The sequence below is a fragment of the Ictidomys tridecemlineatus genome, chromosome 7 (genome assembly GCF_052094955.1).
Source record: "Ictidomys tridecemlineatus isolate mIctTri1 chromosome 7, mIctTri1.hap1, whole genome shotgun sequence".
NCBI classification, from domain to species: Eukaryota; Metazoa; Chordata; class Mammalia; order Rodentia; family Sciuridae; genus Ictidomys; species Ictidomys tridecemlineatus.
Genome location: NC_135483.1, coordinates 194,153,037 through 194,180,529, shown reverse-complemented (window position 1 = coordinate 194,180,529; position 27,493 = coordinate 194,153,037). Strand labels below are relative to the sequence as shown.

At 54.1% G+C, this 27,493-nt stretch overlaps 1 protein-coding gene across 9 annotated transcripts in view; it reads right to left on the bottom strand.

Moving 5' to 3' along the window:
- Agap1 (ArfGAP with GTPase domain, ankyrin repeat and PH domain 1) overlaps positions 1-26,455 on the bottom strand; it is a 473,567-nt gene extending 447,112 nt beyond the window's left edge. For 5 of the 9 annotated variants that reach the window (XM_078018283.1, XM_078018285.1, XM_078018287.1 and 2 more), the window contains exon 1: positions 26,235-26,455. In XM_078018283.1, coding sequence (XP_077874409.1) covers positions 26,235-26,397 — 163 coding nt within the window. In that variant the 5' untranslated portion in view covers positions 26,398-26,455. Of the gene's footprint in view, positions 1-19,429; positions 19,454-26,234 lie in introns of those variants that run through there. The other 4 variants (XM_078018290.1, XM_078018288.1, XM_078018291.1 and 1 more) reach the window with 2 other exon arrangements.
- Positions 26,456-27,493: the final 1,038 nt, after the last annotated feature.

The window sequence follows — 27,493 nt, the reverse complement described above, 5'->3', positions numbered from 1 at the left end:
CACAAGCCAGGAAAAGACCCTTCCCAGGAACTGAATCTCCCGGCCCTGATCTTGGTCTTCCAGGCTCCAGAGCTGTGAGAATAAATGTCTGTTAAGCCACCCAAGGCTGGGGCGTATCTTCCACAGCAGCCCACTAGGACGACAAACAGGCCCACGTCACATCCTCCATGCCAATCGCCAAAATGGAAACGATGCCCACCCTCTTCCCCCTGCCAACTGCCCAGGGATACAAGACCCATCTCTCCAACAGCACTTAACAGACATACCCATGAACTTCAGCCTTCCTGCCAGGCTGTACCCTCAGCACAGCTCTGCAGAGGACACGGGCTAAGGCACAAACACCAAGGCTTCATCTCCCCCTGCACACGCCTGCTTCCCATCCTGCCACCTTCACACTCCCACACAGCTGGGGACAGACATTCAGCTCCTCAGGCCCCCACACGGCTCACTGCACTGCCACCCCCATCTCTGCAGCCTCCCTCCCTCCCTCCCTCCCTCCAGGGCCAGATCCACCAAGCACCCCTCTGGCTCACACCTCCTCCCCGCTTGAAACCCAGCCTTCCCCGCCTCCCCAGCGGTCCTGGGTTGCTCCTGTGGCCTCGACTTCCTGCCCTCACAACCACAATGCCATGGGCCACAGGCAGGATGGCTCTGTGAGCTCAGAGGCTACGCTGGCCAGGGCAAGGACGCGTAGCTGGACACATCAGACACAGCCCAGGCAGCTGGACTCCAACCCCACTCCTCAGCCCTGCACCATGCCCTGTGCCCATCAACCCTGCCCAGTTGATGTCTGCCCCCAAAACCACTGGGACTGCCTTGGTGAGGCCGCTTATGAGGACCGCCCTTTCACCAAGCCTCCAGCCTGACCTTCACAGCCCCATCTCCAGCCCCTGCCAGCAGCCAGTACAAGCTGCCTGTCCCCATGCAGACCCTAAGCTCCCTCCAGGACACCTCAGGGCCTTGCCTACCTCAAGGAACTGAAGAGATGGTGCACCCTGATCACACCCAGGGCCTTCAAATACCTCTAAGAAAAATCAAGAAATAAGAAAGATAAATCCTACTCTACAGCATTTTTTTTTTCTACAGCATTTTTTAAATAGGAAAGAAAAGGTAGATCCCAATGCCCATGAGCAGGGGCCTGGCTACCCGGCTGGAAGGAGCCTCACAGGAGGCCAGTTCTGGAGGCCGCAGACTGAGCAGTCCCCAGAATGTGGCCTGAAGTACAGAAGGGCACCTGCACCTGCCTAAGGAGGACATGATGTGTTCACACGCCCCCACCTTGAGGGCACACCACATGCCACATATTCCTATTTGCTTATATTTAGAAAGTATAAACAATACTTTTTTAATATTTAATTTTTGGCTGGAGGTGTAGCTCTGTGGTAGAGCATGTGCTTAGCATGCACGAGGCCCTGGGCTTAACTCTTAACGCACTCTGCACATGTACATACACTAATTTAGTTATTAGAGGAGAAAATTAAAATGGAAAGGTGACAAACTTGAATTCATCTTTTTTAAAAAAAAATAATAATAATAATAATGGTACTAGGGACTGAACTCTGGGGGGCTTTTAAAACTGAGTTACAGCCCCAGCCCTTTTTCTTTTTATTTTGAGATAAACTCTAGCTAAATTGCCCAAAACAGCCTTGAATTTGTGATCCTCCTACCTCAGCCTCCCTAGTAGCTGGGGATTACAGGTGTGCACCACCACGCCCAGCTTGAATTCATCTTTAAGAATTGAAGTCAGGCTGAGCATGGTGGTACACACCTATAATCCCAACTACTCAGGATGCTGAAGCAGGAAGATAGCAAGTTCAAGGCCAACCTAAGCAACTTAAGACCCTGTCTCAAAATCAAAAATAAAAAAGGCTGGGGACCTACATGGCTCAGTGGTATAGCGTACCTTGATTCAACTCCCAGTAGCAGAAGAAAAAGAAAGAAAAAATCAAAGTCAGAATTCTTAGGATTTGTTTTGATGATGTGACACTGATTCATATAAGTATTTTACCTATTTATATAACTATTTTTAAAACAGTCCTCAAAACTGAAAATAAACTAAGAAATGAACCTGAGGGGTAGCATGACCTTAGAGAAGACCATTTCCAAGTGAGCTCAAACACAGGAAGCAGGTGATAGCCCCAAAGTGAGGTGTGTCCCAAGGATGAAAAGATATGAAAATGTGAAAAAAAAAAAAAACATTTGAACTGTCGCATTTATCATTCTGCTGGCGGCTCTGCAGGCATTACAGTTCTGAGACCTTCCTGTGGGGAAGGCCAACGCAAGGGAGCACTGGCATTCCTGCCCTTGAACACCCTGACCTCTAAAGACAGAGGCCAGTGAGCCACATCAGCTGGACCATCAGAAGCAAAGACACTCCCAGTGTCACTCAAAATAACACTGGAAGGGCTGGGTGGGGGTGTAGCTCAGTCGGTAGAGTGCTTGCCTTGCATGCACAAGGCCCTGAGTTCAATCCCAGCACCACAAAAAGAATAAATAACCCTGGAGCCTTCTTAAGGGCCTTCGCCAGCGAAGATGGGACCATCCAAGCAGCCGTGAGGACGGTAGCCTCACAGAGATGCATGGAATATGCTTGATTCCATCAGCTCACGATGGCACCTTCAGTGGGATTCCATTAAGCCAAAACTTGTTATTTTTTAAATTAGCAGATAAAGGGAGTTTCCTTGTCTTCCCCGTGTGCCCTGACAGGTACTGTTTACAGAAGTCTTCATCTTAACAAACCATGAACAATTTAAGGACAGCCATTCTGCCACCTGACTGCCTTAACCGGCGACCCATCGCCAGCAGGTGCCCCCTTACAGGGACAAACGCAAGGTCTGTTCTTCCCAAAGAGCAAGGAGAAAACCAAGCCAAACCAACAGAGCTGGATCTACGCACACACCCCTCAATAACCACCATGGGAACCGCTTAGGGGAAAAGAGGACCAGCTGCACAGGGAGGCAATCCAGAACCAACCCCAGCCTGCAGGAGCAGGGCCCAGCCAGCCGGCAGCAGGCGGGAAAGGAGCTGGCTGTGTACCTGCAAGCCAGGGACAGGAGAAGGCATCACCGGATCCGCCAACACAAGCTCAAGAGAAACAATCCCAATGTCCATGAGGCAAGTGGCAAGCAGGACTTGGCTGCGTGAGGTGGCCTGGGAACTGCTGATTTGTTCACCTGTGACAACGGCAGCATGGTCGTGTGTGCCTGTTTTAACATTTTCTTTACAAAAAGACTGAAATATTTATGGATGGAGTGTCCGAGATTCTCTTCTAAAATAACACTGAAGGTGCTGGGCACAGAGGACACAAACATGGCCGCGGGCTGAGCACAGCTAAGGCCGGCTGGGAGGCTAGGGAGCCCATCAGCTGCTCCATACATTCAAGTGCTCAAGGTTTTTGCTGAGTTTTAGAAAACAATTAGCTCAAAAAAATGCAAGCATCATGTTTCCTCTGCCTCCAGTTACTGTACTACACACTACCCGTGCGCACACCTGAGAACAGACCTCCACACCAACGCCACAGCTTCTCTGCTCATCACTGGACCCCCCGGAGGGGCAAAGAATGAATCATCACTCAACACTCTTTGTCTCAGATTCTGACACCTATAAATCAGGAACAGTGTCTCTGAACTGCTGTGAGGATTAAAACAATTAATAAGCTAATTAACATGATCCTTGTCACATACCCCACAAATTGATGTCATTAACAGTACCAGATTCAAATGTGTCAAGATGGCTCTGACGACTTTGCTGTCCAGAACCGTGTAGGGCCAGCGGGCCAGGCACACAGTGGCAGGCACTCGGGAAACACACCCAAAGGGCAGCTTTCTCCTGGGGTGGAGGTGCAGGTTCACTGACAGCAAAGGTGACTGAGGACTACAAAGGCTGACGGTGCACTTGCTTCCTGGTCCATCTTCTGGGAAACCTCAAGCCTCCTCTTGCTCTTTGCACCACAGCAAAAAACACCAGCTGCAGAGCCATCTCAGGCTCAGCACCACACCTGTGGCTGACTGTAGGGACAGCTGACACAAGCTGACCTGCAACTGCCATGCAGGCTCCCGGGTCACAAAAAGAGGACATCCAAGCGAATTCCCCAAAGCCAAGGCCAGGAGGGGCAGAGGCACAGAACCACATAAGCTCTTGCAAGGCGTAATTTGGCGGGGGGGGGATTTGGTAGATAGACAATATTATTTCTGTCACTTTCTTAAGTCTTTGTCTAAAAACTTTTAAAGTCGTCAGAGATCACCATCAGGGTGAAAGAGGAGCCAGTCACAGGGATTCCCAGAGCTGGGTTCTAAGTGAGTTCTAAGACTCTTGATCCTATTCCATCAATCCACCGAGCGGCGTAAGCACTCACACGGATCCACGTGGATTAAATACCCGAGTTTCACAGTGAAATGAACCAAGTGAAAGGAAGGCAGAAGAGTCACCTCAGGCAAAGGGAGATGGTCCCTGTCCTCCTCCTCCAACAGCATGCAGGCCAGCTGGTGGCCGGGTCCTCCCTCTGTGCCTCCCACAGTCCAGACCGGCTGAACTTCCACCTCCTCTTCTGTGAACTGGGGCAATAACCAAGTGAGGGGCAAGGGAAGCCCTGGGACAAGAGCCTCCATTCTTCAACCAGACTTCACGTTGTTTCCATATTCCATTTGATCTTTTTAAAACATCTAAACATACATTCTTTTAAATTTTTTATAAAATGGTAACCTCACAACTATTACTTTTCCCCAGGAAAAATTCAATCCCTGCAACCTCAATTAAAGTAAAAGTGTAAGATATAAAATTTAGAGATCACAAAATAAAGATATCATGAATAAATCAATGTAAGCATATGTACAATCAAGAGAGAAAATCATTCCACTCAGGGGGAGAAATCACCATTTCTGGTCTGGTCCACTGTGGAAGTCAACGGCAGCACCCCCACCCCACACCCCTACCAGCCCCATGACACAGCCCCAGGGGCGAAGCCTCCATCTGAGTCATAGCAAAACCTCAGACCTCAGAGGGGGCAGAGGGCGGGAGGGCACCGTTACAGACCCAAAGCAGCTCCCTCCAGACCCACACTGCAGTCCCAACACTGATGGAGACTGTCATCACAGACAGGGCCGTCAAGGAGGCCTTAAGGATAAATGAGGTCACAGGGTGGGCCTGATCCGACGTAACTGTGTCCTTGTGAGAGTCCAGGATTCACACCAGGAAGAAGCCACCTGGTAAGAAGGTGCCATCCTCACACCAAGGCGAGAGGCCCTGGAAGAGCCAAGCCCGCTGCACCCTGACCAGGGACTTGTGGCCTCCAGAACTGTGAGAAGTACGTCCTGTGGTCTGAGCCCCCGTGTGCGGCGGCAGGCTGCTGCAGCTGCCCAAGAGACTCACGTGGACACCAGCTCCGCCAGCGCCCCACGACCTCCTTGGCCAGTCTTCATGTGGCGCCCTCTACCCTGCAGGATGAGAATGCTGCTACCTGCCCTGTCCATGGTGACCTTGGGGTAACCGAATTAGGAAAGTTCAGTCCACGCAGTGGGTGGCTGATGGAGGAGCCACAAGCTCCCCCCAACTTCCAGAAGATCCAGTCCACACATCTGTCCGCCTGCTAAACACCTGTCCCCTTCACTCCACGTGTGATGTGAGGCCAGGGGCACAAGTCAAGAAGTAACACAGGCTCAGCCCTGCAGGGCCTGAGATGCAGGGAAGTCAGCGGCCACACAGCAGGTCTGACGGGACACAGTGCCCATCTAAGTGAATTCACTTCCTCTGAATTCAGGTAGTTGGAAACTGAGGCTCAGCACTGAGCTACTTCTCCAAAGGCATGTGGCCAAGAAGAAGCTTCATTCCACTGTGAGAAGTGACACTAGGGTCCCAACCAGCAGCTACGCAAGGAAGCACACACCCACCACCAGGGACTTCAGGGCAGCATCCGTTCGTCAGTCCACACATCTGTTGGAAAGTGCGGTAGGACACTCAGGAAAGGCACCTGATCCACAAACATTTACTGGGCACTTATTACTGCCAAGCACTGATGGGAAAGGGGCGCCACATACCAGAGGGATGGGAGAACAGGCTGTGACCAAAATGCCTGGGACGAAAAGGGAGAGTGCCGAGGTGGAGGCATGGGAGGCAGCACACCAGGGCCACATGGCAAGGTCCAGGGCGGAAGCAAGCACCCACACCTGGGCAGAGGCAGCTCTCACCTGCCACCACTGAACGGGCACTGAGGGCCGCACACTCGGCCCAGCAAAGCCTCTACTTCCAGCAGACCTTCTAAGTCCTTCCTGTCACATAGCTACACCCACTGGGAAAACCATCTCACACCTGGCGCAGCGGTGCACACCTGGGATCCCATCTCCTCGGCAGGCGAAGGCAGGAGGATTCCAAGTTCAAGGCCAGCCTTACAACTTAACAAAGACCACGTCTCAAATAAATTCATTCATAGGGCTGGGGACATAGCTTAGTGGTAGAGCACCCCTGGGTTCAATTCCCAGGGCCATGAGAAAAGAAAGAAAAAACACCCCATTTCCATTAGGACCCCAGAGCCAACACCACCCTCCTGCATCTTCCCGGCTTTCAGTGCACTTCATTCTCATCCTGAATATTCACAAGGACTAATTCCAAATGTTTGAAGGATCTTATTAGTTCGCATATACTGGCACAATATGTCAAAAGTCACCAATGCAGGGACTGGGGTTGCGGCTCAGTGGTAGAGTGGATGGGAGCCACTAGGTTTGATTCTCAGCACCATAGGTAAATAAGTAAAATAAAGGTCCATTGACAACTAAAAAAAAAAAAAGTGTGTGTGTGTGTGTGTATTATAAATAAATATATATATATATATATATATAAAATGTGTGTGTGTATAAAAGTCGGGCTGGTGTTGTGGCTCAGTGATACAGCACTCACCTACCATGCATGAGGCACCACATAAAAATAAAATAAAGATATTGCATCCACCTACAACTAAAAAATAAATATTAAAAAAAAATAAAAGTCACCGAAGCACACATCACCCTCTCGCCCCGACACATACACACACTCTCTTTTAAATACTGCAAAATGTCTGGCTCAAGAACAACCAGATGTCTTTGTGCAGAAACACAAGAAAACACTGAACCTGGGTAGATGCACAAAACGATGCCCCCTCATGATGAAAGCCCCCTGTCCACAGGACGGCCGTGAGCCTTCGCCACCACGGGGGGCCCACACTGCTCCCGCCTGCTCAGCACCTACACACCTCTCTTTGGAAGAACCCTCTTCTCTCTGCTGCTTTCCTGCTCTAGCTGTCAATCAAGGCCACCTGCCCTCTCCAGGCAAGCGGCAGCAGAGTCCAAGCCCATGGGACATTATCCAGGAAAGCCAAAGGGTGCCAGAAAGACACAGGAACTTGGGCCTGAGTCCCCTTGGTCCCGAGGTTCAGTCCATCTCAGGGCCCCAGCCACATCCTTCTGATCAATTCCATGTCTGCTTGAGTTACCCAGAAGGAGACTCTAATGAGCGCATCCATGGACACAAGCAGCCCCCAGCTGGAAGAGTAAACAAATTCTGACAACTTTAAAAGTCAAGGACCACATGCTTATGACAAAGATTATCTGCATTTAAGAACCCTTTCTTTCCTCCTAGTGGTAGCTTCCAAAGACTCCCCAAATCGCAGCCTATAACCTCAACGGCCTGAGTACAGGGCCTCACCAATTGGTTCCTGGAAAATGGGAGTCCCTGAATGTCTGAATGGAGCATCCAGCGTGCTCCTGCTGCTACACGCCCACCTGTTCACAGGAAGACCCCCCTGAGGCCAGAGCTGCCCTCCTCCCTCCTGCAGTCGAGCTCCGCGCAACACTCAACACACCTGGTCCTGGGAGCAATACTGGGACTCGGCCCAGGACCACAGTCCCTGGGCACCCGAGCCCATGTAGGAAGACACGTGTGCCCACTGAGACCAAAGTGCCACATGGGGAAGGAGGCCCAGCTCTGGAGCCACCATCAGGAGCCATCTGCACGACCTTGGAGAAGTAGCAGCTCCAGAGCAGGGCTGAGGACGTGACTGTCAGGCCCACCAAGAGGCAGGGCCCAGATGACCCAGAGCCCCTCATACAGCTCAGAGCCAAGTCCAAGGCACATCAGGAGCCAGCCAGGGACCAGAACAGGTGGTGCCAGCACCATCTGCAGTGACAGCGCCTGCAGGCAGCAGGCAAGACGGGGCTGGAGCGCAGGCAGGCGGTCGCAAAGCCCTGGGTGCCGGGCCCGGCAACCCCATTTCCCTTCACTTAACCCGTGACTTATTCTGAAAAGGGTGAGGCCGAAGAATGTCAACTTCATTCTGAAAGCCCTGGTGAGCTCTGCACAGGCCTGGGCAGGGCAAGGCCTGGCCAGATTTCTACTTTGGGATCTATTTATGGGTGAAGCAAGCTGTCGCACCACCTCCAAGGAGATCCGTCTGTGCAGCCACACTGCACACACCACGTGGGGCTGGCTGACTCACCTGTGCTTAGTCACAAACATAAACACAAGCTTGTGAAACACACAACCAGGAGGGCTGCCGTGACCCGTCTCACAGGGTCCTGGGGTCAGCAAGCTAAAACACGAAAGCCACAAACCCGCCATGTCGGGAAAGCCCACCACGTGCAAGGAGGGTGAGTGCGGTACAGATGACCTTGGGCCTCTGGTTTCTAAAGCCAAAGGAGGATCCAAACTCCAGGCAAACCTGACAGCGCCTCAGGATCAGGGCTCCTCAGCCCGTCAGGCGCGAGGCTGTGGTCGGCCGTCCCCTGAGAAGACGCGCATCCAGGAGTCACCCATTCCAGGACCCAGTTCACTCGCTCCTCTTCATGCCATAACACCTGCACTGGGAGACCCCAGAGACATGGTGGTCCGCCGCACGCTGCCATGAACAGAAGAGGGGCCCCCGACCTGCACGCCAGCACACAGCACTCACAGCAGCCTCCGGAGCCCCACGGTGGAGAGGTAAGAAAATGAACCATGATCCAGTTTTTCATTTCCTGGTCTTACACCTTTGGGATGATCTTATATCAAAAGCAAGCTAGAAAAGCCGCATTTGAACGAAAAAGTCAGCAATGGGACCAGCAAAACTGCAAACTAGACTGTCTGAACAGTGACGAGGACTGACATGAAATGACCCAAGGAATGACTAGACGAGGACGGCCCATCTTGCAAGCGCTGCCCACAGGAACTCACCTCCACGTGGGCAGAAGGGCCCAGCCGGGCAGGAGCCCTGGCTCTCACAAAGGCCCGCTGGTTAACACCCAAGCTCACAAGACTGATCCTTTCAGTCATGTGTCTCAATTTCCTGGAGAGGAAGGCAAAAGCAGGTTCTCCAGCTGGTGCAAAGGTCACCAGCTCACAAGGCACAAAGGGGCCGCTGGGCAGGAGCTGGCAGGAAGGAGAACCAGGAAGGCCATGGTTGGCCAGCAGCTGCACACACCACGGAGAGTCCTACTGGGGAAGGGAGGTGGAAATCAGGGAGGAGGCGCACAGGTTATTTTCTTGCTCTTATGTAAATAAAACCAGTGTTTCCCAGCTCAGGTTATTCTCCAGAGTGAAAACAAAGTCCAGCTCAACAGGGTACAGTCAGCTCTGCAGCACTCTGCCAACGCAGCGTCATCCAAGGAGTGACCACTGATGCAGCCGGAACCCCAGCCACCATTCCCACACACCAAACCCCATCACAAGCACTTCTGGGAAAAGCTCAGAGGACCAAAAGCCAGAATTTGGGAAATTATACAGGTTTTCTCCCCACCCTGTAAGAGAACTGCCCAGGAAATGTGAATAGTTGAAAAGATCTACATATGCAAGTTCCCAGGAGGAGGGAGGGATGCCCAGCTCAGCCAAGGCTGAAAATCACAAGTTTGTTAAGAACTGTCCTGCACTCACTGGTGCCAGGTGTCAGCCCTGAGCAGCCGGTGGACCGTGCCTACTGGGGCAACTGGAGGAGGCAGGAGAGGGGGCTGCATCCCACAGAGAAGGTTTTCTAGAAACTGCAGGGGACCAGGAGTCCTGGTAGCTCACGCCTCCCTGGCGGCCCTCCCGTGCGCCTGGAGGGGACCTGGGGAGGAAGGGGCTCAGTTCCTCTAGGCGCTCAGGGCACCTGCCTCCTAGAAAACGCCAGCACCTCCCTGAAGCAGAAGAGAGTGAGCCCTGGTGGGCACAGGGCTGGGTGCTGCAGCGCAGAGGCCGCGAGAGCAGACAGGTTCCCCGCCTGCAAAGGTGGCGAGTCTAGGCTGTCCTGGGCACTGCAGGATGGCCCTGGCCTCTGCCCACCATACACCAGGGGCAACCCCCCTCAGAGCTGTGACAAAACAAAAGTATCTCCAGAGGTTGCCAGATGTCCTCTGTGAGATGGGGGCGTGGCTTTACCACCCCACACCCTCAGCTGAAAACAGCTCTTGCCAAACACTCCCCTGCAGCAGGGAAACTGAGTCACACAGAGAGGTTCTCCCTAGGGCTTTCTGACCTCTGAAGCAGGCACTGTCTTCATGAGGTGCTGCCTCCGGCCCTCCTTGGCCTCCCCCGCCCAGCAGTACAAGATACCTCTCGGCCCATGAGACCAGCCCATCCTCTCCCAGCACCACGGTGGTCACCAGTCATTGCTAGGAACCTGCTGAACCTAAACCAAAGCAGAGACTCCAATCCACTGCTGGTGAGGGTGTAAACCTCAACCACTGTTCAAGAAATCCACTCAGCAGTTTTCTTAAAAAGTAAACAAAGAAAGTCGGACACATGCCTGTAATCCCAGCTACCTGGGAGGCTGAGGCAGGAAGATTGCAAGTTTGAGGCCAGCCTCACAGTTTAGCAGGACCCAAGGCGGCACCAAGAGCATGAAGGAACCCACACTAAGGAGCATCACTCGGTAATAGCTGTTGGATGGATCTAGCATCTCCTTGCTCAGTGAGTGAAGCCAGACAGAAGGGGTCCTGTACTGCATGATGTCACTTTTATTTAATTTTGCAAAATGCGAACTAATCCACAGTGACAGAAAGCAGATACGTGCAAACAGACAGAGCAGGAGGAGGGTGGCTGCAAGGGACCTGAAGAGGCAGGGGTGATGGGCACACTCTGTGCTGTGAGTATGTACATCTGTCAAGGCTCATCAAACTGTGAGCTTTCGATAATCGGAGTTTACCTGACACAAATCACACCACTAAAGTCACGGGGGAAACTAGGTAAGTGCAGAAACAGCATCGCAGCTGCAGAATCTACACGCTCTGATGGTATCAGCCAGCAACTGGTATCAGACATGTTCACGCCACCTTCCGGGGAGTCCTGCGTGGACAAGACCATCAGGACCCTCTGCATCCGGCCACTTCCAACTCGGCCACCTTCCTTTGGTGACGTCAGGCACATCATTTTGATTTCAGGGCACAGATTTCTTTCTTTTATGCTAATTATAGCTGAGAGGAAACACAACCTCTGTTTATACACATATAAAGTTAACTGCTTGCTAGCATCTTTAGTATCGACATGTCAGAGAATCCACATGGCTTAGATTCAAGAAGGTATTTTCTACCAACTAGGATTAAAGGTGCTGCAGTTTTTCTGAAACCGGGTGAATTTTCAGAGGCAGGCTGTTTGGAAATCCCCCTCCTCCCAGACTGTGGAACCTGCCATCGCAGGGAGCCAGGCTGCCACTGTGCTGCCTCCTGCCATCAGAACCGTCCCTCAGCATCCCAGCTGCCACCACACCTCAGCAACAGAGTAAGAAAAGTGAACAAGAAGCTGCTCGTTCCTTTAAAACCTCACAGGTGAAAAGAGTGTGTGCACATGGGTTCCAAATCACAAACCAAAACCTGCAGGAACGCTGCAGACAGCAGCGAATTCCAAGTCCTCCCGCAGACTCGGGCTGAGCAGACGGGGCTCCTGTGTGCTTTTCTAAAATGTCAACATTGTGGGTGGCTAGGCCAGGGCTGAGTTGAGATCCTTCCTCTGCTGCTTCAGGAATGGGGTGACCGGGGCCAGGCTTCACCTCCCTGGGCTGCTGGCTGCTGACCTGCAGAATGGGGCTTCCACCACCTCTGTCCTGGGGTGACCAGGATGAAGTGTGTCCGCCCTTGACACAGGGTCCTGTAGACAGCACTCAATAGATGGTTACCATGGGTCTAAGAAGCAAGGGGAAGGGATGGAAAGAGAAGGGAGGCTCAGGAAGCCTCTAATAGAAATTTCTGGAATCCGGAGCAGGAGCAGCTGTTGGAGACACCTGCAGGCAAGGGTGTCGTTTACCAAACCGTTCTTGCTGCCCATGGGGCCAGTCCCCTACGCCCTGCCAGCCCTCCACTACAGGCCTCCCCCGACTCGAGCTCTCTTCCTACACAAGAATGCAGAATTCTGAATGGAACCTCTGGGAGGGCGGGCACGGCCCAGGTGCAGTGCCGGGCCACATGACCACTTGGTAACTGTCACCTGTGGATGGCAGGACAGGTGCAGGGCAGTGTCTCCTACCAGAGCTTTGCAGTACCGCAGCTCACCTAGAAAGATGGCCATTCATGGCTGCAAAACCATCCCCCAGGAACAGGGCCCATGTCCTCAGGAAGGGTCTGTCCTGCATGACAGCTATCATCTGTCCACAGGCTCCAGGGAGGCAGAATCTCCCTGGTGGTCCCAGCTCACTCCAGGCCCAGAGTGGAGTTGGAACGGCTTGAGTGCAGCCAGAGACCGAGGCACGGCGGAGGATGGAGAGGAGAGCAGACACCCAGCAAACAGGCTGGGGTCTCTGAGGTGTGCGCTGTCCCTCGTCCTCGCTGCCACCCAGCCTCGTTCCTCCTCACGACTGTGCGCTGTATGTGGAGGAGCGAGGAGCAGGAACCCGGGCTGAGGAACACGACGTGAGCCCAGCGGCCGGAGCCTCGGCACCCACACAGGCAGGCACAGCTTCTGAGGCTCCGAACCAGGAACGCTCATGACGTCCTGTTCTCAAACCCAGGGAGACTCTTGCCAGCACTCAGGTGTCTAAAGAAAATTCCTGGGTCTGTGTCCAGAAAGCTCCCCTAAAACACAATATCCAAGTCATGGTGGCTTAAATGATATTTTATATATATATATATGCTGTAACTCAAGCCTTAAAAGCCCAGTTTCTGTATCTAATGGGAAATGGGCCAGAGTGATGGTGGCTGAGGAGGATGGATCTTCTGAACTCTCAGCTCTGGGACAGTTCACTTCGACTGGCTCTGCAGGGTGTCCTCCTACTGAACTCCCAGGCATGGCTGCTGCTGCACCCATGTGAGGTGGCCGCAGGACGGAGGATGCTGCCCTCTGATTCCTGAAGGCCAAATCCCAGCCAAGGTGGTCTGAACAGCCTTTATCCCTGTACCACCATGGCACCTGCCAGAGCTGCCCCAGCGGGCTCTGGGAGCACACAGGCAGGACAGATATGCCCTGCCCTTGGAGGAAAGAGCTTTGCAGCAGATCCACGCGGCACAGCGTGCGTCAGCTCCCAGGCTTGGGGAGAGGAAATGGGACTGAACAGGGAGGCTGCTAGGCGGGGGCCACAACGCTCCCGCCTGGGGAGGAGGAGAGGCCCTGTCGTTCTGGGAGAGGGAGAACTGTTGCTGAAATCATCTGATGGTCGTCTGTCACTCCTCCCACATGGTGCGGGAGTGAGGCTGGAGCCTCCTCTACAACTCCACCAGCAGCATGAGGTGCCGGCTCAGCAGCTAAGCTTTTCCACTAGAAAGGGGACCATGAGAAAGCAAGAGGAGCATGCAGGAGAGGGGCCCCTTGAGGTACCCACCATGCAGAGCCTGAACCCCTGTTGTGATTAAAGAGGCGACAGCTAAAGTGCAGCTGGCACAGATGCCCCTCAGTTAAAAGCCATGCTGGACTCTGAAGGGACACAATGCAAATTAACAGCTGCACCCTGGCTGGAGACTCACACTCAGCCCCAGTCAGGGAAACATGGGGTCCACACCAAAGCAGCTTCACGTCCAAACTTCCCCATCTGGACAGCAGAGCCTGGGTACACTGCTTGAGGTCCCCAGGAAGTGCACTGTGATGTGCAGAGACCCGGAGCAGTCGGTGCCAGTCAGCACGGCCAATCAGTTCCCCAGGACGGCACCACCATCCTCAGGGAACAGGAGCCCTGGGGGTGAGACTGGGGGCTCCTAGGCAGCTGTGAGGCCAGCACCAGCTCTTGCACCACCCCAAGTCTGGGAAGCAGGAACTGGAATCTCATTAGGCTCCCCATTCACACTGCAATTAGCAATGCAGAGACAGAGGTCAGCCCCAATTTTGGAGGCTGAGCCTGTAAAATTCATGATCAGAGAAGAGATCAGGAGGTGATCACGCCAGCCCTGCACATGCACTCACACAGGTCCCCGGCTCCACTTGCAGGACTCACAGGAGCTCATTACAATGATAAGCACACACATCCTTACCGGGCCACAGGGGCCACCTAGCGAAGTCTGAGGCCAGGCATCCTGGCCATGTCTCCGACCATCCTGGAGAGGTTCCTGCAGACCCAGTGCACATGCCGAGGCATCCCAGCGAGGCCTTCTGAGCATGCACGGTACCTGAGACACAGAAGCACCACACTAGCTACAGGCCCTGCACATCACATGTACACACAACCTGCCTCCCTCCTTTCTAGACATTACACTGTTGAGTGGAATTCCACTATGTTTTTAGGATTCAAGGCAAAACGGCTTAAAAAATACCAGGACTACAGGGCCTCCCTTAACCATACCAGGGCCCAAGTTCAGGAACTAAGGAGTAATGGATGGGGCATTGGCAGTCACTTCATAGCCAAAAGGACCCCTAAGACCAAAGTGCACCCTCTGAAACTGCAGCCCAGAGGGACAAGCAGTTTTCCCCCAAGGGTCTATGGTGGGGCATATGGTAGGGCAGGAGCCTACCCCTTCTGTCACCTAGAAGCCAAACTGAACCACCTAGGGTGGGAAGGAGTTCATTCTGCTTCCAGTAATCACAGACCAACAAGAAAACACTCATCCCACAGTAGTGCCTCCACTGCTCCGAACACAACGGCCTAGGGCACAGGCTTTGGGCCCACCCCGCGGCAAGACCACCCAGGCCCAAGTGAGAGGCTGCCCTCCCAAGCACGCACACTTGGGCCAAGAAAATCAAGCCAGGCATCTCCTTGGGTTGCCCTGCAAACTGTACCAAGGTTGAGGTGACCAGAGCCGTCCTTCACGGTGAGGCCTCTCACTCCACCCACACCTGAGGAGCAGCCTGCCTCAAGTGACCCACTCCTGGAACCTGGTGCAAACCCTGGGCCGCCCTGGCTCGAGAACCCTTCAAACGTCAGGGCAGAACCAGGTGGCACTCGACAGCCAGCACTCACGAAACAACCCTCTGGGTGGGCAGAGAGGGACAGGACGTGACAAGCAGGCTCCAGGTGGCAGGCACACGGCTCACTCTGCACATCCTTCTGTGTGTCTGAAATCAGTCTCCTTTAGTGGGAAACCATTTGACCACAGGGTCTCAAGCCCCTGTGAGCGGGCATGCCTCCCCTGGGCGGACCAGGAGGGGCTGGAAAAGGTCTGCGGGTGGGTGAGGCCTGCCCTGGCTCTGAAGGGCACTCAGAACAGCCCCCAGCCCCAACAGCACAGAGCACCCAGTGTCCTACAGTGGTGGAGGGGTGCCCGAGCTTCCCGGGTGAGCAGGTGTGCTCCACCCAGGGCTCTCTCCAGCCAGGCAGCCCACAGACCTAAAGAGCTGACTGTGCCCCCCGCAGCCTGCGTTCCGTCAGAAGGAGGTTCAGGCCCTGGAGACAGCTGGGCTCCAGGTCCCAGCCCAGTCCCACAGGGGTTTCAGGAGAAGCAGGGCAGCTGTGGCCCCAGGCTGAGCCCAGCTCACATACAGCTTTTTTCCCGCTGAGCGTCCCCATGCCAGTGGCACCCAGGGACCCTCACCGTTGGGGGAACCCTCTAGATCCGGACCATCAGCAGAGAGAAACACTCTTTATTCTCCAGCATAAAATGGCCAGTAAGGTAAGAGTGAACCTCTGTGAGCAGCTGCCCTTGATGGGCGAGGGCTGCAGGCCTGCCTTGCCGAGTTCCAAGCCCCCTACTGTGGGCCAGGGCATGGTGCTGGCCCCACAAGGTCACAGCTTCCCACCTTCGGAGCTCGACAGGGCTTCCTCCTGGAGCACCTGCTCTCTCCACTGCCCACCGTCCACTGTCCTCGCCCACTACACACCAGCCAGAAGCAAGTACCTGCCCTGTCTTTCCTGGCAAAGGGCCTCTATGGTCCAAACGCCTGGTTCTACAATTCTCTAAAGCCATGATGTGAAAAAATACACGTATGCACGTGGCTAGGACATGCGAGTCAAGCACTGTGGTGAGCCGTGTCAGCAGACCGTGGTCGCCATTACAAGACGGCGCTGATAAGCGCCGTGGCCTGTGATAAACAACTCCTTATTTTGGGAGACATGGCACGTAGCTGTAAAACACCCTATGAGAAAGGTCCACGTGGCGGCATGCCGCACCATGCGGCACATGTTCTGCACATCTAGCCAGGAGACCACCTGGCTCTATAAGCAGGACCTCAGGGGCCATGGCCATCCAGGGTCTGCACAGAGAATCTCAATCGTGTAAGTCCCCTTACCCAGGCTGACTCAGTCAGTCCCTAGAAATGGATCCAAACTAGTCACCCTCACCAGAGACCGACTATCGAGCCAGCACCGCAGAGAGGAGGAAGCTGCAGTTCTGCCCCCAACGTGCCCGCCTGCCACCCGCTGCCTGCTCTCCCTCCATTCTCATAAAAGCCCGAACGGTTCCTGGTGCTGAACTCCACTCTCCACCACCTCGCAGCCACCGCCATTCCCGTCCTGCTGGCCGCAGTGAGCATGGCCGCAGGCCCCTCTGCGGGTATGGCGGGGGGAGGTCGTCCACAGTGCCACTGCCCAGTGACAGTGAGTACTGGCTGGCAGCCTGTCCTTGGAAGTTCTCAAGGCCCTCCCCACAGCCCTGGCCCGTCCTCCTCAGGAGGAGAGATTCTGCTCTGGGGGCTCCCGCTATCCCAGAAGCCCATCCTCACCTGACTCGCTCCTGAGGCCCCCCTGTCCTCCGCCCCCTGGCTAGCCCCACCCCAAGACTGCCCCGCACTGCCCATGTGGTGGCTCAGCTCTTGTTGCTGTCACCTCCTGGGCCAGCGGTGAGGGTCCTGAGAGGAGGGCTACTGCCCTACCTGCCTGCCCCACCAACGAGAGGCGGCGCTCCACCCTCCGCAGGGCCGCGGCGGACCTGCCTGCGATCCTCACGTTAGCCACTTCCCATTCCAAACCAAGTGGGCACAAGCGTGGCCTGCCCACCACCGTCCCTCAAAATCAATATTTGTCTCTGCCCAGGGACACGCAGAGCCCTGATCCAGGGCCTGCCAGGGCTTCCAGGGTTGGCCTCCATTAGCACTGGCCTGAAAGGGGGGATGGGCAGTCCCAAGACACCGCGCAAACAAAGAAAACCACTTGGAGAATCAGAGCTGGCAACGCTGTCCTTCTCTCCTTTTGTGTCTTCCTTGTAATTGTACAAACAACACAAACTGGACTTGCTGATGTGTGACTGTTAAGACCACAAAGAGCTGGGGCCCTGCTGCACAGGGAGTCTCCTTTCAGCAGAGGACAGCGCGTATCAGAGGATCAAGCTGATCATGCCTTGGAAGGCCTGGGCAGAGCCAAGGAGCTGGACAGTGTAAAGCCAGGACTTCCTGGGGAGGGTCCCACACAGCGTCATTCACAGAGCTGGTCATCCATCTAACACGGAAGAAGAGTCAGGGATGACCCTAAAGTTCAGGACCTAAGACAGGCCCAGAGCTTGGTTCATGGGCCAAGGACTGAAGGGTGAAAGCCTGAAGCAGGAGTCACACCATGACCTGGGCCACCGGTGGCATCCTGAGCACCAGGTCCAGCTCGGGGAGAGAGAGAAGCCAGACTGGGCAGCTTCTGCCCAACCTGGACCTGACAGAAATGAGGACGTGGGCACCAAGCAACACACCCCGGAGTGTGTCAGGCACTGGTTGTAACAGTCCAAACTAGGAAACCACCCATGGGTTTTCAGACCCACGAAGAAGGTGACAGTCAAACCTCTCACCTCCAACCCTTGGCTGAGCTTCACCTGGGCCACCCACGTCTGTCTCCTGATCTGGGCGCTGTGCAGAAACTGCCTCTTTCCTTGGGCCTCTCTGCACTACGGGAAAGGAAAGGGCTCTCCAAAACGAGGGAATGTGGTCTCAATCCCACCAGCCCCAACCCAAACTCCAAATGACACAGGGTCCTTCGAGGGCCGACTCATCAGTGCTAAGACCAGCATCAGATGGTAGCAGGAAGGCTCAGCAATGCCAGGTGGGCAGAGGCTGCCGACAGCGTCCTCCCTGGAGAACACACGACTTCTCCCCCAACGGCAACGAAGTCCAGGGCTGGGGCTGTTTCCCAACCAACTTCGCTTTCATTATAAAGCCACCAAGTGGTCACTGATAATACCAAATCAAGATGACGGCCATCAACACAGAGACCATAGCCCCCCTGCCCCCAGCTCAGTGGCAGAGCTCTTGCCCAGCCCAGGGCAGGATGGAACCCAGCTCTGGGTTCCATCCCCAACACCAACTTAAAGGAAAAAGGGAAAACACTCACGAAACTAAAGTAGGTGGGGCCGGAGTTGTGGCTCAGTGATAGAGCGCCTGCTGCATGAGGCACTGGGTTCAATCCCCGGCAACACATAAAAATAAGAACTAATAAAATAAAAGTATTACTCCACCTACAACCAAAAAATATTTTAAAAAGCTAAAGTAGGTGTTGTTATTTGTTCCAAGTATTCATTTAAAAAAATTTCTTCAAGTTTCAACACCGTAAGAATGAAACTATTAAGTAAAACCAAACCCCATGCATTAAAACTAAATTCTCCTAAAGGGCTGCTCTCCCTTTAAGTCTATTATCTGAGAATGCAGTGACAGTAAAGGCCAGCGTCCCACGCTGGAAATCAACACAGTTCTATTTGCTAGAGGCTGTTGAATGTTGACATTTCTAAGACCAAACATAAATCGTTTGTGAACATGGCCGGTAATTATTTGGAATTCTTCTCCCAGAACCATGAAAAGTGTTTCACATCCTCTAAAAGAGAAAGAGAGAGAGAGAGGAAAGAGAGAGAGAAGCAGCAGCTTCTAACCAGGATGCTAATGACAACCAGCCGGCATGAGCCGTTTTAGGGATGAGACAGTTGCTTGTGTGGAAACACTGTACAAATACTCCAACACTGCAGCCCAAAAAAGACAAGCCCCATCAAACAGCGGGAGAAGTGTGAAATTTGCAAATGAGCCCCTGGTTAAACAAAAACACCAATCTGTTCCCAGAGAGCTCAGGGTGGCCACCTGTTCGGGACTGGGGAGTGCAGATCACCAAGGGAAGAAACAATACCACAGGGATGACAGCCCCCTCCCTGGTCCCCACCCTCGGGCCTATATTTAGTCTGCTCTCTATGGAAAATGTCCCGACCTTGCACACAAACAAGCTGTTTGGCTGGTTATTCAAAGGATCCATTAACAACCTCTTCTGCACCACGTGGTACTTCTCTTTCTCTTTCCCTCCCGGCTGCAGAAGTGACCAAGAAACCCCCTCTGGCATCGGTCAGTTGTAAGCACAGAGCACTGGAAGATGAAGGGATCAGACCCAAAACACAATGCTGGCCTGCCCCACCTGGGGCACCTCTGCCTAGCAGGCAAGGCGAGCTGTCCACGCTGCAGAATGGAAACCAAAACTCCCTCCCAGGCCCTCAGAGGCACCGGAAGGCCAGGGCTCCTATGGCGCACACAAAGCCTTGCCCAGACAAAAATAACAGATGCTGCAAAGATTAGAGATTAACATCTGTAGAGTGCACTTTGTTTCTTAGAGAAAGGTACTTAACAAAGGGAAGGAATTATGTAGCTAAGCACAGATCAGAACCCCAAACCCTGGATTTTAAAAATAACTAAGCCTCATCCGGCTTTGCCAGACTCAATCACTTAAGCTAAGGACACAAAGATTCTGGAGCACTGGGAAGGGAACAGGGAAGGGGCACTGATCTGTTCCACTGTTGAGAAACATGAGACAAAACCAAAGCAGTAGCTGAAAAAAAAAAAAAAGCCACAGTGAGACTCACAAACTATAAACACCTGCAGGGTATCGGGAAAGAGCTCACAAAACAAGGGAGTAGTCACAACAAAGCAAAAGTCTGGCTTGGACACAAACAGACGGGGCAATAAGGCCACAGGTTTTGCTCTGAAGGTTCCTGGGCTGCTGAAGCCACCCCCATCACCTCCCACAGGCGCCTCCTCAGCCCCTCTGACAGCTGATAACACAGGGCTCCCCTCTTACAGAAGGCTCTTGCCACTTGGAAACTGCGGTAACAAAATGTATCATCCGCCAGATTATCATAATAACTGAATATGGAAGGACTGCATCTAAATATGCAGAGGATTACAGCAAAAATCAACACTCCCAAAAGACAGGAAGGAAAACCCACTGAACCACTGTGGGGGGCGGGGGGCACAGGAAGACAGCTGGTTCCACCTCCCCTGGAGGGTCTGGCACAGGTCTGAGCTCCAGCTGACCACAGCCCAGGAACTCAGCACCTCCCAAGAAACATGCCTTCTCTTCTGTCAGCACTTGGAAGTCGGACCTGAAACCATAAATCCCTCCTCCATCCACTACCCCTAACCTCAGTGACACAGGGAACTCCCTGAGCCCTGGTGTCTTCATGGTAACTGCCAGGGAACCCTCGCCCTGAATGTGAGTGCCCCAAGCAAGAGTGAGTGCCAGCCCAGGGAAGGTGCCCAGCCAGCGGGGGCATCCTCCCCTCCACAGCAAGGCTTCACAAAGCCAGCCCCACACCACAGGGCCACACATCCGGCCCACTCCAGACCTACAGGAGAGGGGTGCCTGCTGTCAGTATTCACGAGCTCCCGAGCCCTCCCTCGCATCCACATCTGAGACCACTGTTGTTCACGTGCTGTGAGTGCTGCATTATGTTCAGCAATGCAGGCTGTCCTTTGATTGTCCCTCTCGGTGACACTGATTCTGTCTGAAATCCTCTCCATCCAGCATAAAGCAACATCAAACTTTCGTAGACTATTGATCTGAAAAAGTTACAACATTTAACAAGCAGATCTTTTTCTTCCCCTACCTACGCTAAAGAAAATTTCATTGTCACCCCAAATGCCACATGACATTTCACTTCCAAGCCAATTGAGCAAATCCAAAAGGCACCGGCCCTAACTTCTGTGCCCTGAGGACGGGTTTCAAAATGCCCTCACTTCTGTAGGAGGACAGACACTGCTTACGCCACCAAGGAGCAAAAGGACCCACATTTCAAAGAAAACACTAGCTCACTGGCAAGTAAGCCAGTCAAGGAACACCCCTGCATACTGTCAACTCAACCAGTGAGGACAGAAAAATGAGCAAGACCTGACTTCTGCACTAACAGAGCTCTCAGTCCTACAAGCTAGATGAGGAGGAGGTGAGCCAAAGAGGACTGGGGACGCAAAGCAAGAGGACCTCAACTCTAATGAGGTGAAGCCAACTATGGGTGACACAGACAGGGCCTAGTAGGATGTACGGCAGGAAAGAAGTATCTCAGAACATGTCCCTGTGCCACATCTAAGAGCATGAAGCTCAACTCCCAAGGGACACCTAGGTTACTCAGGACCTCAGAGAGCACAGTTGTGAGTAAGCCGCCAGGTTCCCCCAGAAGCAACTAAGAGCCAACAGAGCATTGTTTTTATGAAAGAGGTGCAACCTGCAACCTCTGATTCCACGTGAAATACTAGCAACTTGGCAGATAGTGAAAAAGAAAAACAACACTCTCCACGGCAGGAAGAAGAAATGTGTTTCCCTAAACATAACACCTGTGACAACCAACCAAATAAATTTCTATATAAAACAAACTCTTACAAAAAACCTTGCTGCAACAAGCGACTTTCAGGGAACATGATCCTTGGGGTTATTTGGGGCGTTCTCAAACCCTTCATCAAGGGTCAAGGCCGCACAAGCTTGGGATGGTATGCACAGACAGCTGTGGGAACTATGAACAGCAGGCGCTCCATTCCCAGCTCAGCAGACACCAGACACCAGCACTGAAGTTACAGGGTGGCCAAGGAAGGGCTCAAGATGCAAGTCAAACACGCAGCCAGCGGCTCTGCAGGGAACAGATGCTCCATGACACACTGTACCACAGGCTTTGGTGGACCCTCTGCCCCTATCGTCCCAGGTCCCCTGAATGCTGGGGCTCAGGCACTACTACGAAGCCCTGACCCCTGTGAGATGCTCTTCAAGGCAGTTCTCCTGCCACAGGCTGGGCCAGGCCAGGCGGGTGCGTGGGTGTTGCTGACGGGCCACGCAGGAGGGGTAGAGGCAATGCTGTCAGCCAGGCCCTCGACTTCAGAGCACAGCCGAGTTTCCCAGCAGCATCTGGGAACCTGGGAAGTAGGGCCCTGGCTGGGTGAGCCACTGGACTGTCACCTGCTCCAACATGCAACCCAACAGAGGCTTAAAACAGCAACAAACTTTACTTAACAAGAAAGGCCCTTGACTCATCTCCCCAACCCCATCCACGCACCTCAGACAGGGAGACCTATCAAGTGGCTCAAACTTGAGGCCAGGCGGGTCCCAGGCACACTTCTAGGCATGGTGGCAGGAAAGGCTCAGGAGATGACAGCTGCATGCCACGTGTCCCCATGGGACACCCCAAAATCTGATCAGCTAAATGTGAAAATGATCAGCAACGGGGCCTTCAACTCTAGGAGCTTGTGGGATATAGATTCCCAAGGTAGGAAATAAGGATTAAAGAAAACACTTCTCTCCTGACAGATTAATGTTTTAAAACAAGAAAGAGGTCAAAAGCCTATGTTTTCCACACCTACAAACAGGATTACTGACCTATTTTTACTTGGGAATCTTGGTGAGCTCTTTCTGCTAAAATGTATTAAATTCAGTCCACAGTTAGGTTTTCCAATCAGACCCATTTCAACTGTCTTTGATACATGCACTAGCCAAAGTATTCCCTTTCACAGGGAAGCATGCCTCAGGCCCACCACAGAAATTCCTGAAGACACCAGAAAGCTGGAAATTTTTAAATAAATTAGAGCAAAGCCAAATGCTTACCAACAAGAGGAATTATATCTTCAAGTGTTTTTCAGAACTTCAAAAAGGGCTCATGTTATGGTAACCAAAAAGCTTTGTACAATTGGGGTCAAGTGGCACACGTCTGCAATCCCAGCTACATCGGAGGCTAAGGCAGGATGGCCATAGCCAGACCCTGTCTCAAAATAAAAATTACAGAAAGGGGCTGGGATGTAGCTCAGTGGTACAGCACCCCTGGGTTCAATCCCCAGTACAAAAAAAAAAAAAAAAAAATCTTTATATATAGAACCTAATTGTGTACATTTAGACAGGAAAAAAGACTAACTGGATCTCCTTTAAAATTAAGAGATTTCCCTTTTGCAGGACAAGTGATTTTTAAATCGTTTGCTATGGTATGCATTTACTTTCCTGGTTGGAAATGGTTATACTTTAAAACTCAAAAAGATTTACACTTTGCTGCTGTACCATAAAACCTCAAGGTTCACCTGCAGGCAGGGGCTAATGTGGTATGTCTCCAGGGCTGGGGTCCACTGCAGTCACTGTGGTGCTCTGGGTACCCACTCAGTTTCCGTTCCTCCAGGCATGTGCCTCTGAATCCCCTGCAGCAGTGCCCTGACTCTGTCAGTACACACAGCTACACATAACTGTATCTACATAGCTCTCTTCTCTCCCAAAAATGCTGTCCTGCCACAATTATAAACAGCAACGAAGTATACGCTTAAGTCCCTCCCACATCCTAAAATTGAAAGAGAGAGGAGAACATCTCACTATAACCAACAAGCCTAGATTAAATCAGAAAGGGCAGGGAGAGGTCCTCAAAGAGCTCTGTTTGGGGTAGCCCCAAATGATCCCTTGGTTCATACGAGACTTAGAACTGCCTCTGTCAATCAAGGGTCATCACTCCTCCCAGAACCTCCATGCTCCTTTACAAAACCTGGATAAGGAAGCTGGCCATCTCTCTCTCAGGGCTGGCACCAACAGGGAGATCACGAATGCCAGCGCATTTGTGCTAAGTTCTATACAAATGAACAGTGGCACCATTGTTGATAAGATCAGAGGCATACCTGACTGCTTCTTAACCTCACTAAATTAACTACAGCCATGGCACAATACGGACAGTCCTACCTCTAACAGAAAAATAGCAGTATTATCAAAGCCCCAAACAGAATCTATCCATTAATTGTGAGCCTTATTAATTGACAATATTTCCAGCCAAGAAGGAATCTAAATCTCCTATTGTACAGGTAGGCAACAAGCTATCAAAAAACCATCATTTCAGAATCACATAGGAGGAAAAAGGGAAGGAGACGGGAAGAGAAAAGAAAACTGCAACTGCATCCTCTTGCTAGAAAGTCCAACTGCTGCACTGGAAGTGCTGAGAACCCAGAGTGCGGCTTCAGAAATGGGAAAAGGAGAAGGACTGAAAGGGGGTGAGTCATGCTCAGCTGGAGGCCTTCCTGCTCACTGCAGCCAGGTGCACTCAATGCCTCACCCCAGCTTTCCATGTGCTTCAGCAAACTTCTGCAAACGCATCCAGAAGGTAAAGAAGAGGCACCTGAAATAAGCACCATGCACCTTCCACCGCTACCCAAACACACCCAGACCTCAAGTTCTGGAGGAACCCATCTGTAACATCTCTCAATCCACCAGATGGGTGCGGGTACCAGGATCTCCTGCCACAAGCCTAGAGACACACAGGGGTCCTGCCTCTTTAAGAGTCTAGAAGCACCTTAAGTTGCCAACAGGGCAGCCAGGGGCACTCAGGGACAAAAGGTGCACTGAGAAGCAGGCCTCCTAAGGCTGGAAATGCTGGGACCCTTCTGTGAAATCATCCAGTCTCCTACGGATACAGTCAGCCAGCCATGGGATGGGGTTCAAGTTTTTGAGGCTGCCAAATGTCAAGAGGATCAGCCACACAAAATCCACCTTCTCCACCTAACAAAGTTCCAAACCAAAACACTCTGGGGTTAGCAGTTCAGAATGCACAGTGCCAAAACAGAGCCCTCCTGAGGGCCACTGCTTCTCACTCCCAAAAGGCAGGGAATGGGGTAATGGTCGCACCTGCTTCCCAACACACTCCTACCGGCAGGAAGCTCCCAATGTTCTACAACAGAGGTCTTACAGCCTCTGGGCAGGACACTCTGCAGCACTGACAGGGCACCCTGTAAGCCTTTTACAGTGACCAACAGCAATGAGAGAGGACAGACCACTGATAAACTGTGGCTGAGACATAGCTCCACAGTTACCTATATGCCACCTGCTCCCCCAGGTGAGTCTTGGCAGGACCAAAGGAACAAAGCAAGGAAACAATCCAGAAGCCCAGTAGCAGAGAAATGAGAGCCACTGGCAGTTCAGAGGGAACACAAACCCAGAAAAGGCAGACTGCTTCCTGCTGCCACCTCACTTGCAGGACTACTGCCCTGCCTGACAGGCAGGGGAAGGTGAGAGTGTTCTATCCAGCCCCTTCCCTCTCCACTGGCTTACAATCTACAGCATCCTCCACTTATTTCCCCCCCTCCCAGTGCCAGAAGTGTCAAAGTGAGAGCCTCAGTAACCTGGCCTCCTACAGTGCTCTTCTGATTTGATCCAGGACTTGTGATATAAAACACACTAGGGAAGCTAACATTTACACAGGGCAGGTGAGGTGGACCTGCACATGGACAGGCTACTGCCTGGTCTGGATTTCTGCACGGGCTAAGTTTGACGGCCTTCCTTCCCAGAAATCCCAAAATGTGCAGACACGGGGCCCTGGGAGCACCACAGCACCTCAACAAGATAGCCGGGCCAGCATCATATCTTCAACGTCCTCCTGGACTCTCAGGCCTGGCCCGGTAACCTATCACTGGTCGGGTGGCGCCAACCCCTCCAGTTGCCCCCAGGCGTCTGGCGGAGTCGGGACACTCTGGCGGCCCAGGACGCGGGGCACCGAGCCACTTTCTCACAGGAGAGACTCCATTGTCCATTATCAAATTAACGCTGATGATCCATCTTCCCTGGAAGGCTCACGGCGCACCCGGCCTTGCAGGGCAAGAAGCACCGCAGTGCTCCCTCGGCGGGGCAGCCGCGTGCCTTGGCCCCGCGCGAGTGTACACACGCACGCACACACGCGCGCGCACACCCCCGGCGAGCCGGGGGCGCCCGCTCCCCCGTGCTTTCCAGAAGCCCCGGTGGGCCCGGCCCTCACCTTCGATAGCGATGACGTGCTCCCGGATCTGGTTCTGCAGCACCGGCTCCTCCACGCGCTCCAAAAGCTCGTAGATGGAATAGATGTTCGGGTGGACCGATTCGAAGCGCTGGATCTCGGCCCGGATGGCAGCCGAGTTGGCCAGCTGCTGCTGGTAGTTCATGGTGCAGGCGCCGCGCCCGGAGCCGCGCGCCCCCCGCCGCCGCCGCCCCGCTCCCCGGGGCCCGCGGGCCGCCGAGCCCGGGGCGCCGCAGCCCCGGGGGAGCCCGGCCCGCCGGCGGCGGGCGGAGGAGGCGCGAGAAGAAAGGCGCAAGCAGAGCAGGCGCCGGGTCGGCCCGTAAGCTCAGTTCATGGCCGGGACGCGCAGCCGGCGAGCGAGCGGGCCCCCGCGTCCCGGTCAGCGGGCCGTCCGGGGGAAGCGCGCCCCCATGGAGCGCGCCGCGTCAGGCGCGGCCAGCCCCGGAGGAGGCTCGATCGGGCGCCTTCCTGCGCCGCAGCCGCTTCCACTCCTAGACGCTGCCCCGCCGTGCAGCCATTAAAGCCCAGGCAGCCGCCGCGCTCCGAGCGCCGGGGCCGAGGGCCGGCCCCGGGCAATGGCCGCGCCGCTCCGGGCGCCCGGCCGCGGCGTGGGTCCGTGCGCTGCGTGCTGCGCTGCCGGGCGCACCGGGGCCCCAGCGTCGAGCCCGCCGTGCGCCGCCCGCCGAGCCGGACCAAGCCGCAGGCGCCGTGCAAGCCGCGGAGCCCGCTCCGAGCACCGCCCGCCGCCTGCCCGGCCAGCCCCCTCCCCGGCACGCAGGGCCCCGGCCCACGTCGGCCCCGCCCCCGCCCGCGCCCCGCCTGCGCCCCGCCCGCGCGCTCGCTGCCCTCCGGCCGCCGCCGCTGCGTCCTCCGCGGCGCTTCCCAGCGCGCCGGATCCCCGGGAATTGCGCCAGGCCCCGCCCTGCGCTGCCTCTGGGCTTCCTGGGACTTGTAGTCCGCACGATGTGGCGCCCCCCCACACCTCCCCCGGGACCGCGCACAGGGGGTGCGCTCCGCGATCGCGGCCTCGCGCGCGGGCGGGCAGGCGCGCGGTGGCGCGGAATCCTCCCATCCCCTGGACCTGCTCGGCCAGCTGCTGTCCGGGCCCTCTCGGCTGGCCCGAAGCTGCCGGTGCTGGAGGAACTAAGAGAGCCCGCCCGCGCTTTTGTTTGTTTCCAAGCGACTGGCCCAAGGAGCCGTGTCCCAGGACGTCCCTCGGTTGGCAGTCCCCTCTTCTATTT